The sequence below is a fragment of the Solanum lycopersicum genome, chromosome 7 (genome assembly GCF_036512215.1).
Source record: "Solanum lycopersicum chromosome 7, SLM_r2.1".
Lineage (NCBI taxonomy): Eukaryota > Viridiplantae > Streptophyta > Magnoliopsida > Solanales > Solanaceae > Solanum > Solanum lycopersicum.
This window is the reverse complement of record NC_090806.1, coordinates 60,026,002-60,043,288: the sequence shown is the minus strand read 5'-3', so window position 1 is coordinate 60,043,288 and position 17,287 is coordinate 60,026,002. Positions and strand designations below refer to the sequence as shown.

The following is a 17,287-nucleotide window of genomic DNA, read 5'->3' as shown; positions in this document are numbered from 1 at the left end:
TTAAGTAAAAAAATTTAAAGAGTGAAAAGTGGCTAATAGAGTATTATTTTTAGTCAAGAAGTTGGCCTAATTTGAGAAATAAAAAGAAGGTAAATGAATTATATCATGACACACTTTATTGTTAAAATATTGTCATTCGGGCATTTTAGTTAAAAATTTTAAAATGGTGTTACTTTGATTAAATATAAGTATAATGACTTAATTGCTAATTCAAAATAACGGGATTAAGTAAAAATGATAGGCCAACCATGATACGATCAAATAAGGGGTTGATACTTTTCTAAGTTAATAAACACTATGTGTAAGTCCTTTTTGTCTCTATATTTGCTCCAGCAATCTCCTAACAACTTCAAACTGGACCATACTATTTCTTTGACAGATACAGAAATATAGAGCATCAAACAACTAATATATTTCTGCCACAAATAGTGAAAGATTAAGAATTCTTGTTCACCAAAAAACAAAAACTCGAAGTTATGCCTTGAAAGACAACAGGGTTTAAAATGAACAGTATATCACACTCTTCCATCATAGCATCATTACAGGCCACGTGGTAGAATGTCAACCTCTGTTGATATAAGCTCAAAAATGTCTTATTCAAATAAACAAAGTGTAGAATGGTCATTATCGCTTTCTTCTTGCGCCAAAACTTCAACCCTAAGGTCTATGAGATTATCTAGTTGTCCACAACTTCGATCAAGGTTGGCTCGTAATCGCTAGGCGCCTCGTATCCATGCAGATTCATAAAGGTTGAAGCAACATTTGCAAGTCCACCGGTGGGGAGATCTGTGCGGAATCTCACACCAGGTACAAGTCCAGGACCACCAATTGCAATAGGAACCTATAGTAGAAGAAATACAAGAATTATCGATTCAGAAATTATTAGACGAACCAAACCAGCAATAGGATAGCATTCATTACCATCAACTCTCCATACTAAGGATAGTACTTTTGGTTATGTTAAAAGTATAATTGATGGATAAAAGCTCTTAGAACATGCTCATAGGTTTACAAATTGAGAAAGAGACTAAGCATGTCCAACACAGCATCTATTGTTCAAGGCTAAGTACGTCTTCCTTTTTGCCCTCAAAAATTCGATGATGCTTTTTTTTCCAAGCAAACACTCCAAACCACAGCTGGTATAGTGTTCCAAATGTTCTGAAATTAGTAGTTGAAGTTCTCGTGAATGAACACAATCCTCAAATTTCCTAACCACAAGTACCCTTCTCCTTTCCATCCTGTACTGATTCTAACGTCTCTTTTCTCCCTATAGGTTTCTAAGGTACCTAGAGCTGATGTAGCAATCAGGAACAACTAAATAGGTGCTCTTAAAAATTGCTGGAAGAACAAATAATGCATGCTTCCAGCTTTCTACATCTCAGAATACTGGCAAAGAACTAGTAAATAGTAATACAAATTTTAAGTGTCCATTGCTGAAATTTGAATGAATTACTTACAGGTTCGAGAGTGTGAGAAGTGAGAATCTGAATGTTTCCATTTTTGTCAAGTAATGGCTCTCCCTTCTTGTTTCTCTTAACCATATCTTCAGCATTTCCATGGTCAGCAGTAACAAGGAAAATTCCACCCACTTGCTCAATAGCATCAAGGATCATCTGCAAGAAGGACGAGTCACAATCATTAATGATATCTGATAAAATACGTTAGCATGAAGATGTCATCATTTCGCCTGAAAATTATCATCCACTTCACAGATTTCTGATGTACCTTCAAATATTATGTCAAGGACTGAGTCTTAATAGTGAATGCAACATTGAATTTCAGTAGAGCCTTAATTTGACCCTCCGGGTTGAGTCTTAATAGTGAACGCAACTGTGAGTTTCGGTAGAGCCTCAATTTGACCCAATTCCCCTCCTCCTCCCCTCCCCCCACACCAAAAAAAAAAAAAAGAAATACTGAACATGACCCGGAATGTGTGCTTCAGCCTCAAGTTCAAGTAAAAGAAACTATATTGGTTCAATGCTCCAATGTTCAAGGCATGAATCATCTTGGTAAAAAAAGAAAAGCACCATGGAAATCAATTCATCAAAATCTTGAAGCTCAACAAAAAAGCAGTGGTGTGACCTAAAAGACTTTTTGACACTCGGAGCAATTGATCCAAGGAAGGACTATTACCTTGACACCATCATCGGCAGCCTTGCAAGCTTCAATTGTTGCTTTGATGTCACCAGTATGGCCCACCATATCACTGTTAGGTAAGTTCACACGTACCTAATAAATAATTCGGAAACCAGGGTAAGCTTGCTTGAATTTTGAAACATAAACACTCACAAAGCAACAGCATATATTACCTGGTCAAATTTGTGGCTAAGGATGGCCTCCCTAGCCCTTTCAGCAATCTCCAGTGCCTTCATTTTTGGCTTAACATTAAATGTAATCCCACTGTCACTTGGAATTTCCACATACTCTTCCAATTTCTCGTCAAAATACCCAGAACGGTTTCCATTCCAAAAGAAGGTGACATGACCAAATTTAACAGTCTCGCTGTTGAAACAAGAACCAGAGTTGTTAATACTAGTTCAAAGAAAATTCAAACTCTTATATATTAGATGTTTCTTCTTGCAGAATATTTTATCATTTAGAATGGCATATTTATTTCCAACTAACCTCTTAATTCACCATTTTATTTTATTTTTTATAATACTAGAGGCCAATTGACTTCCAGGCTTTACAATGTTAATAAATATAGCAGAAGACTCTATAATAATCAGACATTTTGAGCAAATTAGCAATTTATTCGGCAAGGTACTAAACAAAGGCAGCAGAAGATATGCCACAGCAACGCACCTGCAAGCAAAAGTCCGAATACCATTGCGCACTAGATACTCCCCAGATGTCCTGTCAATCTCTGGAGGAGAAACAAGGTATTTGCTTGGAAGCTTCAATTCACCGTCATATTGGAGCATACCAGCATAATGGATTTTAGGGACTCGTACACGATCAAATTTATCGAAATTCTCATATTCAAGGGCCTTTGCAAGCATGACCATACGATCTGCTCTGAAGTTGAAAGTCACAACAGCATCACCATCCAAAATAGGACCAACAGGCTTTCCATTATCATCAACAATAACAAAAGGGGCTAAGTATTGATCATTGGTATTGGGTTCCTGCCTCAACTTCTTAATTGCCTCAACGGGATCCTTGAAATGGTGTGGAGCCTCACCAAGAACTTGTGCATCCCAACCTCTTTTTACGACATCCCAGTCATTCTGCATTAAAGGAATGACAAATAATTAACTGTAGGGCATGAAGAATGAAATCACATATAGTTTGTTTTAAAGCAAAGAAATTGGTATGACAACTAATCAATAACAGTAGTGAGGGAAGGATAGAAGATACCACAAACCTGAAGCATCAGGTCGACAAGACCATATTAATCTGCTCAAAGTAGAAAGAAGCAACTGAAGAAAACACTCCATAAGAATCAGATTATATCTCAAACAACAGAAGACATCTATGTCAAGGTAGTATGGTGGTTCCCCATAAGAATATGCATCTAGGTACTCCGCTTTTTTTCATTTTTGATAAGCAACTACGTCTTTACGGTGTTTTTCAAGAATATTATTATGTAAAAAACTGTAATTGAGGATGTTACTGTATATATCACTTGGATAAGTTAGGGAGATCGTTAGTATATTAGAGGATCCTATGATGTTTGTTCTGATGCTATCCTACCTTCAAATACACCACTATCTAAACCAAGATACCTTCAGGGACATTCAAGCTCAGAATTCCCATCTTCATCTCTTATCTCATTGTGTAGTATAAAGCAAGATCCATCCTATTGTTTGGTTATCCAATGTTGAGCCTCCAATAGCTCTAGTTGTTTAGACCTAGCGGACAGGGTGTCTGAATGTCCCACATCATGTGAGGGAATGGGTTGTAATCTTTTTAGTCAGACTTTTCCTCACTTCATGAGCTAACTTTATTTTTTTGATCAACTTCATGAGCTAGCTTTCGAAATTGAGTTAGCCCCAATTTCTTTGGGAGACAACAGTTGATGACAAAGATGAAATGTTGATATCGGAAATAGTGGAAGGGGTAGAAAAACAAACTACAAAGCTAAGATTGGAGAGTGATGAATCGAATTACTTCTTGAACAAACAAATTACAGCAGAGTGCAGACAGTGACAAGAGGCAGCAGACAGCATCAAAACAAAGAACTAATCCAATAATCTTACTCCACATCAAAGATATACCCAGCCAAGTCGAAGAAAATATAACTAGAAGAAATTCAATCAAAGTAATATTAACCAAACAAGTCAATGGATTACTGAAATGAAGGCTGCTCTATGCTTTATGTGAGGCATTAGAAGTTTCCGACAGTATTAGGTGCAGGAGCCAACATTATTGAAAAGAAAATCTAACATGGTGCATATCTAAAAGCCACAAATTTACCTCATAACGATCCATGGTAACATACATGCGACCTCCACCAGATGCAACCCGGGCATCAACACCTTGTCCACGTAATTTTGCTAGATCATTCTCGAGGGTCTCCATGAATCCCACACTAGAACCATCCAGAACATCACGTCCATCGGTGAGGGCATGGACACGAATTTTTTTGGCACCACGCTCAGCAGCACCTTTCAGCAGCAACTGCAACCAAAGCAAGATTACATGTAGCATATCTTTTGGCATTAGAAAAATCTGATTAATTAAATTCAAGGGAAAACAAAACTTCTTATTGATTTTCGAAATGAGTGACAACATTAGGTATCTGCAATACATAATCAATCATGACACTATTATTTAAAAACTGGCAGGCATACCAGCAATTGGTCAAGCCTGGAGTGGACACCCCCATCACTCACGAGACCAATAAGGTGCAGAGTTCCTTTCTCAAAACATTCTTGAACGTATTTGAAACCTTCTCCATCATAGATTTTCCCAGAGGCAAGGGCTAGGTCAACAAGCTTTGCACTGCAAGGAAACACATTAGAGACGATAACAAGCAACAATCTACACTTTTGGACAAAAAAATACAAACCCGCGTTAAAATAGCTTCCCTAACCCAGATATTGCATAAAATCAATCAGGCAAATAAAAAAAGAAGTCCTTGAGCACGATTGTTGCTAGAACTAGGAAGCATAAAAAAAATATTCTATTTGCACTCTGATGCGGGAGTAGTACAGAGGTACAGCAATTGTGAAGACAATAAAGGAGTGAAAATGTGAAGGATCTATTTGTTCCTAATATATTGATTGGAAGCATTGACATAGTAACTTGGTTGCATTTATTATACTACACTAAAACATTAAGCAGCCCAATTTCTTGAAAACTTAACAGATAATAATCCAAAAACAACATTTCAAATTCAACAACCTACAAGATCTCTTAATAAAAGTAAAGTAAAAACATGATTTTATTTTTTCAAAAGGCAAATAAAAGATTATAAGAAAAGAGCTCATACCCTTGAGCAAAGATCCTTCCAGCCCCAAGAGCATTGTGACCAACTTCACTGTTACCCATATCATCCTCTGTGGGAAGCCCCACAGCATTTCCATGTGCCTTAATCAATCTCCAATGTTCAGGAGCACCCTATAATTAATTTTAACAAAAACCCAGATAAATAAACAAGTCGTAAATCCATAAAGCAAGAATCTTTATCACCAAAAGAAGGAAATCCAATCCAATAGACCTTCTTGAGTGAGTCCATAACAGGAGTTTCAGCAACAGAGATAGCGTTATACTCATTAGGTTTAGCCTCACCCCAACCATCCAAAACAATAACAGCAACAGTCTTTCCCTTAGGAAGCTTAGGATGGTCCTTCAATTTCCATGCATCTCCTGAACTACCCATTATCTCAGATCTTAAAAATTCTTGACACAAAAACAACAAAAAATTAGTAAATCAATCAGATCTACACAACAAAAACTTCATCAATTTAGAGAAAGAGCTTACCTTAAGCGGTATAGAAGAGAAGAGAGAGCAAAAAGGTGTGTAGTGGAGAAAACAATGGAGGAATGAAGGAGGGGTCTTTATTGGAATGGAGGGCTGAAATACCGGAGGCCTACACTTGTTGATATTCAAAGAATATTATAGAAATTGAAAAAAATAAAATGGGGAAAACTGAGATGTGTTAGGTATTTCACGTGAGCTTGCACGTGAGAATCTAAAGATGCATGACTTGTGCACCAACAATAATATACATAAACAAGTGTCTAACGTTACTGGCGGAGCCAAAATTTTTAATAAGGAGATTCAATAGTTCGTAAAAATTAACATACGAAATAATTAAAAGGGATTCGACAAATATTATTAACAATATATAAAATAATATAATTTTTCATCAATAGGATTCGGATGAATTATATGACAGGTATGTATTGAGTTGATATATATAAGTTTAACTCTTATATATTCCTAAGTATTAAAAAAAATTATTTGAAAACAAGTTAATTAAGCATAAGATTAATTTGATGTTTAATTTTCTAATTAATAACTTACCTAAGTAATATATATAAGTTATGAGACAATCTATTAGTATTATTTTATGGAAGATAAAAGATCGAATAATTAATACACATATAATTAATAATGTATGATTAACTAAAAAAAAATTCGTTATTTACATTTTTGTAAACAAAATAATAGTAAATGAACGACTAAAGTCTACATAAAAAAATATATAGATTTCATCATATTACTAATTCATCTATTGCTAATACATGTATAGCTTTAAATAGCTACCAAACAATCTCATAATATACGAGTCAAACTAACTAATATTCTATGTAAATTTGAATATAAAAGCTCTTTTAAAAATAAATTTCATATATAAAAACACTACATAAAAATACTACAAACTATAGTAATTAATAGTTTAAAATATTATGATTTTAAAAAGAATATTTTTCAACTATTTAAAAATAAGATAAATAAATTGAAATACTGAAGCTGCTAAAACTTTGACGTAAGTTATTAAAAGAAAGAAAAGAATATTGCAGGTGAAGAAGGAAAAATTAAAAACGGAAGAAAAGAAAAGGTTAAGAGGAGAATAGTGAGGCATCACTTAATTAAAATAATTATTAAAAACTGAATTATTGGTTTAAGTCAAATAGGAAAAGGATAATTTTTGATTAAAAAAAAAAAAGTTAAGCGTGAATAGTGATGAATTATGTTGTTTTTTCAGAAAACAAATTTATAAAAGAAATTATAGATGGTTGTTATTTGTTTTCTTTTTTTATTAATAAAATAAAATAAAAGAAGGGATATGCTAATATGCCAAATTAGTTATGCTTAAAGTGATGGTTTGGCAGGCGGCTCGGCTATTAGCTTTCTTGGGCCTTCCTTTAGGTTTGTATTTTTTTGGAAAAAAATTACATAAATTGGTACATTTTAATAAATAATTATTGATTTTAGTAATATTTTTCATTTAATATCATATATAGCAATATTATGTTAAATCTGCAATATGAATTAAAAGTGAAATATATATGCAATATATATTTTATAATTGTTTTTTGAAATATATTATGTTTGTTTGGTACAAATTTGTCACAATGTATTATAAGTGTATTAGTGTGATAAATGTATAGTCCATCATTAAAACTTGTATTATATGTGAATAAAAGAATTGTTCTTTGTAATATGTATTAAACTTGTATTATAAATGAATTAAACTTGATCAAGTGGAAAAAATTATTGCTATAAATGGTAAATATTCTTTTTTATTTTAGTATATTTATTTTCTCTCTCTCTCTAAGGTATTGAATATATGACCGAGTTGGTTCAGGTTTTTTAAATATCAATTCAAACTGTTTTTATCAACTTTTTAAATTTATAAATCAAATTAAACTACTAAAACTTTAAATTTTGGGGGTTTTCAACCTCGGATTTTTTTCGAATTAATTCGGATTTTTCAAATATCAAACAAAGTCATTCGTATCGAACTTTAAAATTTATAAATTAAACCAAACTAATAAACCTCAGTTATTTCCCGGGTTTTTGGATTTTTTTAGTAAAGCATTTATATAAACATGTAATTAACTTGTGCTCCAAATATTTCTTCGACCATCCACATTATAGATTAATTATCGAGCTTTTTAAATTTTTTAAACGATTTAAAATAACTTGTTTTATGAAATTCAAAATAATTTATAGCTATTTTTATATATTTTGTCACATTTGGAATCTTAAAATAATATATATATTGTTTGGATAAGATTAAAAAAATTATTAATTAATTTATATTAATTCATCTTATTTGATCCAATTCGGCTAAGTTTGCAATCGAATTGGACATTTTCATAAATTGCAAAACTAATCAATTCTGTTTTAGCTGAATACCAAGAACAGGCCTAGAGCAACTCATTACTTCCACCAACCCAGCCCAATTCTAACAATCAACAATACTAACCGATCAAGTCCACCATTTTCAGCCCAACAATGGGGAATGTTCATCAACCAAAGTCAATTACCCAAAGTCATTGTTAAAATCCACAACAATTCGGACGTTATGAATTTTCCCATTCCAACGTTCATTCCCCTTCCCCAAATTCGACCTATATAAACCTTCTTACTTTCATCGTTCAAAGGGTTTGAAAAATAAAAATTAGAGTTGAAAAACAGAGGAAAAGGTTAGGATATACGCAAAAATACACAATTAGAGTTCGTTTTTCTTCTATTTGAGCATTTGACGCTCCTACTTTATTCCTGTGTCGTCATGGATCGCTGCTCCATATGAGATATCTTTTTCTTTATTTTTTGCCTTTTTTTGTTTGTTTTAACTAAGAATGTTATGAGTCGTTGTCACGAGCTTATGTTCTGACGAATTTTTTCACGATCTTGTAAGCTAAGTAAGCCTTTTAAACTAAGATCGCTAAGAAAATGTAAAGAAAGACTTAGAAGCTTTTGGAAGAAGACCTGTATTGCTTGTGGATTGCTTACAACTTGGTTGGATGCCTTACAAATGAGAAGCTCTTCTATTTATACTACTTCATAAGGGCCTAAGTGTAAATATCATTTACTTTACAAGTCCCTACTTATTACACTTTAGTCCATGTTCTAGAATTCTCTACTAATTCTAGGAAATTCTAAAGCTTTACAAGAAAGATTCTAATTCTGGAGTCTTTTGGAAAATTCTCTAGGGAATTATAGAGTGTTCTACTAACCTCCCCACAACTCTAGATTCTTCCCCCTTATTTCGGTGTCATATTTAAACTGTGAAATGGGGGGACATGACGTGTTGTATGTAAAGTGTTGAATCGGTTTCATGGCTTTGATGTAGCATAATCATGTTCTGAAAGCTAGCTAAATCTTGAAATGATCTAATGTTTGTTTAGTTGTGATCTTGAGTGCACTGGTTGTACAATTTGTTTCATCATTTGTTTGATTGTTATCTTGGTTGTCTTCTCTTTCGTTGTTATAGATTCTCATCCATGTTAGCTAAATCTCGTAGGGTGATTTCTATTATCGCATTACTTGAATGCTATCCATGCTTATTTTGGTGTTAACTCGTCATATCTTGTTCTTGATTTGTTAAAGTTTGGCTTTAAATTGATTTATAACTTTGCTGCTAGGGTCCTAACTGTACACCTTAACCTTTTTCTTGTGGTAATATAATGGTTAAAGAGAGAAAATTAGGCAATATAATGATAAAAGCTAAAATCGAGATTGACGATAGTATTGACAATAAAAAAAGGTCGTCCGTTTACCATTAAAGTAGGATTTTTCAGAATAAATATTAACCCCAACAAAACAGATATGTCATCTTATTGCTCAAAATTGTCACTTATTTACCGTGTGAATGTGACTGTTAATGTTGAATTTAATTATTTACTACATATTTATAAAAATTTGTTAAAACAACAATAATATAGTGTAGTTAAATTATTATTTTTATTGATATTTTCATATGGCCTCATTTAAATTATTTAGAAATCATACATTTTATTCCAACCAAGGAATAACATATTTATTGCATTGAAATTAAATGGGGTGTATAATAATGAGAGCAGAAAGACATAGCTAGTTCAACGAAGAAAATAATGGATTATGTCGCCATTGTAGGTGGATTGCTACTTTCCTGCACTTTAGTCCGTTTGTTTGCAATAAGTAACAAGTGTAACAAGAAGCTTCCACTAGGACCACATCCCCTGCCCTTGATTGAAACTCTTCACATGAATACTCATTTCGTGATCAAATCTTTTCTTGTATCTTAAGGTCTCCCTTTGTGATTTTATTTTCCTCTTATATTGACGTGTGGCTTGAATAAAAATGTCTATTTTTATACCTCTTGTCTATATAATGATCTAACATGTTGATTTAATAAGTGATATAGTGGTCATCTACTTAGTTGTATTTTTATGGCTTGTTTTAATTTCAATTTATTTAGATTTTCTCATTCTTTTTTTAATTTATCTCTGTTCATGTGTGAATAAGTCGAAAGAAGAATCACTTAATTAAACTAATCTTATGTAGTTTAAGAGCTCTTGGTTGTCTTTTTCTTGTCATTCCAAGCTTGACTCCTTGTTCGTGGGCTGCTAGGATTCATAGGAGTCCCTAAAGTTTAAAATCGGTTGTGAAGTCGCTCTTGGTTTCATCATTGTCCCCAATTCGTTGTTCGAGAGAGTTACAACTCTTTACCTTTAATATTTCCTTATTTTTTTCAGACCTTGAGTGTTATGTGTTGTTGTGACTAAAATAGTGAGTTGCTAGTTTATATCATTTTCTTAGTTTGATATGATTTGATCTGTTTTCTTAAAGTTAACCGAGTCTCCTTTTAGTTTGTTCAAGTTGGTTTGTCGTTCATCCTGTCGCAATATTAAGTGTCCCTATTATATGTTTTATCTCTCCACTGCTTATTTGCGCTTTTGGTAGTAGTTTTTGATTTGATCATGATAGTTTTCCATCTGTGTTAAAAGATACCTTAGAATCTTCTTTGTTCCTGCATATATGATGTCTTGGTGTTCCGATTTTTATTTTGGTATGGTTATGATAGTAGTTCGTCTTTGTTTCGTTTTAACTTGTCCCATAGATTTTATTGATAGCTCGTCTCTAAGTGTGTCTACCTCTTTCATCTGCTGGAACTGTTCTGGGTTCTCGAAATGAGGCTGTAAAATCTGGTTGTTTACCTTTTTCTCCAAGTGTGGCTCGATTTTTGTTTTAAGTGTTGTAATCATTATTCAAAATATGGAAATTTTGCTCAATCTTGTAGTTGTCCTATTCTTAGGTACTTATTATGTTTCTTTACGCATCTTCTAACTTAGTTGTTGTATATCTAGATCTGATTGTTCTCAATTTCTATTTGATGATGCGAGGCTTCAAGTTCTAATGTTCAATTTGATCAAAAATAGTTTGTCTAACTCCTGAATATGTTTGAATTTATTTTGGTTCAGTTTGGATAGGTTTTAGATGTGAGTCAGTAGCATTATCTTATGGATTTCGCGGCATGAATCGTGGTAGAATAATTACATGAGTTGCAAGCTCCTCTTCTATCCAATTTGCTTAGTCTTAGGATCATCTCAGGTTCTTTGGGTTCATAGTCTAGACTTTAGTTTTGGTTATATGTGCTCATATATAGTTGCTTGAATTTATTTGTAAATATTTATTTATTTTAGCCAGGTAAAGTTATATTCCTCTACAATGTGGGTATGTTGTCAACCATCAAAAATATTACAGTGCAAATAATCATAATTACAGAGAGCCCAAGAAGTCTAGTAGTTATTATACTTCATCTATACCCTATTCTTTACACCAAAGATATAAAGTATTAATGCAGTTTTTCTTTTACGGTCTACATTGTATTAGTAATATTCTCAAAACATCTATTGTTTCTTTCCTTCCAGACTCACCACCATATGCAAGAAAGGACTAGGCTCCACCATTAGCGTTATCAGGTGGATTTCGCGACATGAATCTTAGTAGAATAATTACATGAGTTGCTAGCTCCTCTTCCATCCAATTTTGCTTATTCTTAGTATCATCTTAGGTTCCTTGAGTTCATAGTCTAGACTTTAATTTTGGTTATGTTCTTATAGTTGTTTTGCTTTAGTTAGAAATGGTGTATTTGAAAGAGAAAAAAAAACAAATGACCAAATTTTTTTATGGATGTCCCGTAAGACCTTAGGAATGTACCCAGTTTGTCCTACGGGGAAAACATATGCATTTTCAAGCTTAAACGAGCACCAAAGCAGATAAACGCAGATTTGTCCAATTTTTGTGTGTTATAGTTCATAAAATTTTTGTGACCATAATTCCCGAAATGAAATTACCAACATATTTTGTGGACATCCCTTAAGACCTTAGCAATGTACCGAGTTTATCCCTTGGGGAAAACGGACAAAGTTTCAAGTTCAAACAATCTCAAAACAGGTAATCGCAGAGTTTTTGTGACCCAGAATTTCCAAAATGAAATGGTCGAAATTTTTCGTGGACATCCATTAAGACCTTAGGAATATACCAAGTTTGTTCCACGGGAAAAATGGTCGCATTTTCAAGTTCAAACGAGCCCTAAAGTAGGAAAATACAACTTTTATCGTTTTTCGTGTGATATAGTCCATGAAATTTTTTTGACCTGGAATTACCTAAATGAAATGATCGAATTTTTTTGTGGATATCCGTTAAAATCTTTTAAATGTACCCAATTTGTCCAATGGGAAAAATAGATAAATTTTTAAGTTCAAACGAACCATAAAGCAAGTAAACGCAGATTTTATCAATTTTCATGTGCAATAGTCTATGAAATTTTTTGTGACCCGGAACTTCTAAAATAAAATGACCGAAATTTTTCGTGGACGTTCGTAAGACCTTCGGAATGTACTCAATTTGTTCCGCGAGAAAACAGACTCATTTTCAAGTTCAAACGAGTCCAAAGTAAGTAAATGCATATTTTGTCGATTTTCACTTGCTATAGTCCATGAATTTTTGTTACCTGAAATTCCTGAAACAAAATGGCCGAAAGTTTTTATGGACGTCTGTTAAGACCTTAGGATTGGACCCAATTTGTTACATCGGGAAAACAAGTGCATTTTCAAGTTCAAACTAGTCCAAAGTAGGTAAATGCAGATTCTTCTGATTTTCATATGCTATAGTCCATGGAAATTTTTGACCCGATATTTCGAAACGAAATAGCCAAAAAATTTCGTAGACATCTGTTAAGACCTTAGGAATGAAATTAATTCATCCCGTGGGGAAAAGACATGCATTTTTAAGTTCAAACAAGCCCCAAAACATGTAAACGCAGATTTTGCCAAGTTTCATGTCTTATAGTACACAGAATTTTTGTGACCCGCAATTCCCAAAACAAAATGACCAAAATTTTTCTTGAACGTCCGTTAAGACCTTATGAATGGACTATGTTCATCCTACGGGGAAAACGAGCACATTTTAATTTTAAACGAGCCATAAAATAGGTAAACACAGATTTTGCCAATTCTTGTGTTCATAGTCCATGAAATTTTTGTGACCCGGAATTTCCGAAATGAACTAGCCAATTTTTTTGTAGATGTCTGTTAAGACCTTCGGAATGTAACCAACTTGTCCGGCGGGAAAAACAAGCGCATTTTTTCAAGTTCAAACGTGCCCCAAAGCAGGTAAACACAGATTTTACCCATTTTCGTGTTCAATGAAATTTTTGTGACCCGGAATTTCCGAAACGAAATGACCAAAATTTTTGTGTACGTCCACTAAGACCTTAGGAATGTACTTAGTTTGTCCCCCGGTACAAACATGCGCATTTTCAAGTTCAAATGAGCTCCAAAGTAAGTAAACACAGATTTTGCGGATTTTCATGTGTTATTCCATGGATTTTTGTGACCCGAAATTTCTGTAACAAAATAGCCAAATTTTTTTGTGGACGTCCGTTAAGATCTTACAATTGGACCTAGTTTCTCTCGCGGAAAAAATAAGTGCATTTTCAAGTTCGAACGAGGCCAAAGCAGGTAAATGCAGATTCTTTCGATTTTCATGTGCTATAGTCAATGAAATTTTTTTTACACAAAATATCCACAGCGAAATAGCCTGAATTTTTGTGGAGTCTTTTAAGACCTTGGAATGGACCTAGTTCGTCCCATAGGGAAAATATGCGCATTTTCAAGTTCAAATGAGCCTCAAAGCATGTAAACGCAAATTTTATCGATTTGTGTGTCTTATAGTCCATGAAATTTTTGTGACCTGTCATTCCCAAAACGAAATGGCCGAATTTTTTTCGTGGACGTCTGTTAAGACCTTAGGAATGGATCATGTTCGTCAGGCGGGGAAAACAGATGCATTTCAAGTTTAAACGAGCCCCAAAGAAGATATACGAAAATTTTGCCGATCTTCGTGTTCGATAGTCCATGAAATTTTTGTGACCGGAAATTTTTAAAACGAAATGGCCAAAGAGTTTCTTGGACGTCCATTAAGAACTTAGGAATGGACAAAGTTCTTTCCGCACGTAACAACTTGCATTTTCAATTTCAAATGAGTCCCAAAGAAGGTATATGGAGATTTTGTCGATTATCGTGTGATATAGTCCATGAAATTTTTGTGATCCGAAATTTCTAAAGCTGAAATTTTTCATGGACGTCCGTTGAGATCATAGAAATTTAAACTTTTATACTTTTAAACTTTAAAGTTTTTAAACTTTAAAGTTTAAAAGTTTGTAAAACTTTAAAGTTTGAAAGATTGTAAAATTCAACTTTGAAACTATAAGTATATAATTTTAAATTTAAATTCAAACTTTCAAACTATAAATATAAAATTTTAAATTTAAATTCAAACTATAATTTAAATTCAAACTTTCAAACTATAATTATAAAATTTTAAATTTCACATTTTAAAAGTATAAATTTTTAACTTTGAAATTATAAAAGTTTTAATATTATTTTATTAATAATTAATTTTTTTAAAAAAAGTTAGCCTGTTTTTAATTTTAATAATTAATTGTTTTTAAATTAATTTTTTTTAAAAAAAGTAGCCATTGGAGTCCCGCTAAACCAGTCCGTTCCGGTCCTGGTTCCTTAGCGGATTGGGACGGCTACTCCTTCCTTTATCCGGAACTACCGATTATGTAGCAAGAGTTAATGGGAAATTGAGGGAAGATGAAGAGAGAGGAAAAGTCCTCTATGCTTTAGTGGAAAGGCATTTGTTCCTCATAGGTGGTGGAAAGAAAAATAGGAGAGTTTAAATATAGTAACACTCTTATTAATTGTTAAAAGGGTTGGAAAGAGGTACACCCTAGCGTCGTTATCGTCGCTAGCTCGGCTTCAGCTTTGACTTTGGAAAATGATCGTTCGTGAGATTATTAATTATATATTTAATTAATCAAATTAAATTAAATGGCAAAAACATTTTAATTATTTAGTTAATTAACCAAAACGTTACAATTAACACGGATCCGTGTGCGACCCATTTTGTTTAAATTCTTTCCCGTTTTATTTTAATTTCCCGCCGTGAAAGTGACTGTTCTGAAAGATTGTGTTAGATTATTAGCATTTTAATATTAATATTTAACATATTAAATTGCTTTATTTTGGAGTTATAAGAATGAACATTGGAATGGATGACTTCTACATCATCCATTAGCATTGGTTGTCCATCACTTTATTTCATTCTTAATACCTCCATTACTCTTTGTAACCTATGTAACATATGTAACTCCTATTGTAACATATGTAACCTATGTAACTCCTATTGTAACATATGTAACTCCTAGTGTAACATATGTAACCTATGTAACTCCTAAGGCCATTATCTTCACTATTTACTACCTCCATTATCTTCCTATTCATTGCTAGGAAGACTTCTTGTAGTATAAATAGTGGTAGTCTTCATTTGGTTTTAGAGACACACAAAACACAAGAGAAAACAAAGAGTGAAAGAGTTAGTCTAAAAGAGAGTTCTTATTAGTTGAAGGAAGGTGTTCTTTTTTCTGTGGAGCTTTGGACTCAACTCTTGTCCAGAGTTGTTGAGTTATACTTTGTGAAGGCTGTTGTATCCTGGAGGGGACAAGTCAAAGAGGACTACTGCTGGACCGGTGAAAACATTTGCTGCAGTGGGCTTGAATCTCCTTAAAGAGAGTGAGATATCCGCGCCTCAGCCTGAAGAGATTACTTTCTTCATTTTATTTTCAATTGTAATCTTACAATTTTATTATCTTGTAAGTTTTTTCACTAACAATTTTAAGGAGATTCAACATGGCTACAATTGAAAAAACCGCGGATGTCAAGATGGGAGATCTTAACAAGCCATTTCGGTTCAATGGTAACCATTTCAAAAGATGGAAGGGTAAAGTACTTTTCTATTTAAGTCTTCTCAATTTTTCTTATGTATTAACGGAGAAGAATCCAAATAAAGAAGACATCACCACTATGAATGATGATGAAACTATTTCTCATCTAGAGAAAGTGGAAAAGTACGATGGTGATTCCTATAAGTGTCGGTATTATCTTCTTAATTGTCTATCTGATAATTTTTATGATTATTATGATAGAACTTACTCTAGTGCAAAGAAAATTTGGAAGGCATTGCAGAGTAAGTATGATACCGAAGAGGCTGGAGCGAAAAAATATGCAGCTAGTAGATTTTTTCGTTTCCAAATAGTGGACAACAAATCAGTGGTAGATCAAGCTCAAGACTTCATCATGATTGTTGGAGAGCTTAGGTCCGAAGAGGTTAAAATTGGAGATAACCTTATTGTTTGTGGCATAGTGGATAAACTTCCACCTTCTTGGAAGGAATTTCAAAAAACTATGCGCCACAAACAAAAGGAAACCTCTCTTAAAAACTTGATAATGAAAATCCGCATGGAAGAAGAAGCAAGAGGCCAAGATGCACTTTTACAAACAGAAGAGAACAACATCACATCGAAGGTAAATTTAATTACTTCGAATAATGCTACTCCTGAAACTCACAAAAATACTTCTTTAAAGCCTAAGAAGAAAAAATTCAAGAAAAATAATGGTAGACCTCCCAAGAAGAATAATGGTGAAAATCACCAAGCACAAACTCAACAAGTTCAAGAAAAGGGACCATGCTTTGTTTGTGGCAAGAGTGGGCATATTGCTCGATTTTGCAGATTCCGGAAACGTGGTCCTAACCCTCAGGCAAACGTTACTGAAGAACCTTTTGTGGCGGTGATTACCGACATAAACATGGTTGAGAATGTTGATGGATGGTGGGCTGATTCTGGTGCAAACCGTCATGTCTGTTATGACAAAGACTGGTTTAAAAAATATACTCATTTTGAGGAGCCCAAAACCATCATGCTTGGTGATGCTCACACTACTCAAGTGCTTGGAAAGGGAGATGTTGAATTGTGTTTTACTTCTGGAAGGA

The 17,287-nt window shown here is 33.4% G+C and overlaps 1 protein-coding gene across 1 annotated transcript; it reads right to left on the bottom strand.

Annotated features, from left to right (window-relative positions):
- Positions 1–390: 390 nt before the first annotated feature.
- Positions 391–6,089, bottom strand: LOC101248497 (2,3-bisphosphoglycerate-independent phosphoglycerate mutase). Its single transcript, XM_004243571.5, has 10 exons — positions 5,930–6,089; positions 5,666–5,847; positions 5,438–5,565; positions 4,797–4,947; positions 4,420–4,623; positions 2,806–3,230; positions 2,310–2,502; positions 2,134–2,229; positions 1,458–1,613; positions 391–841 (listed from the first exon to the last, which is right to left on the bottom strand). The coding sequence occupies exons 2-10, from the start codon at positions 5,825–5,827 to the stop codon at positions 677–679; spliced, it is 1,680 nt and encodes a 559-aa protein (XP_004243619.2). The 5' UTR covers positions 5,828–5,847; positions 5,930–6,089; the 3' UTR covers positions 391–676.
- Between the last annotated feature and the right edge of the window lie 11,198 nt (positions 6,090–17,287).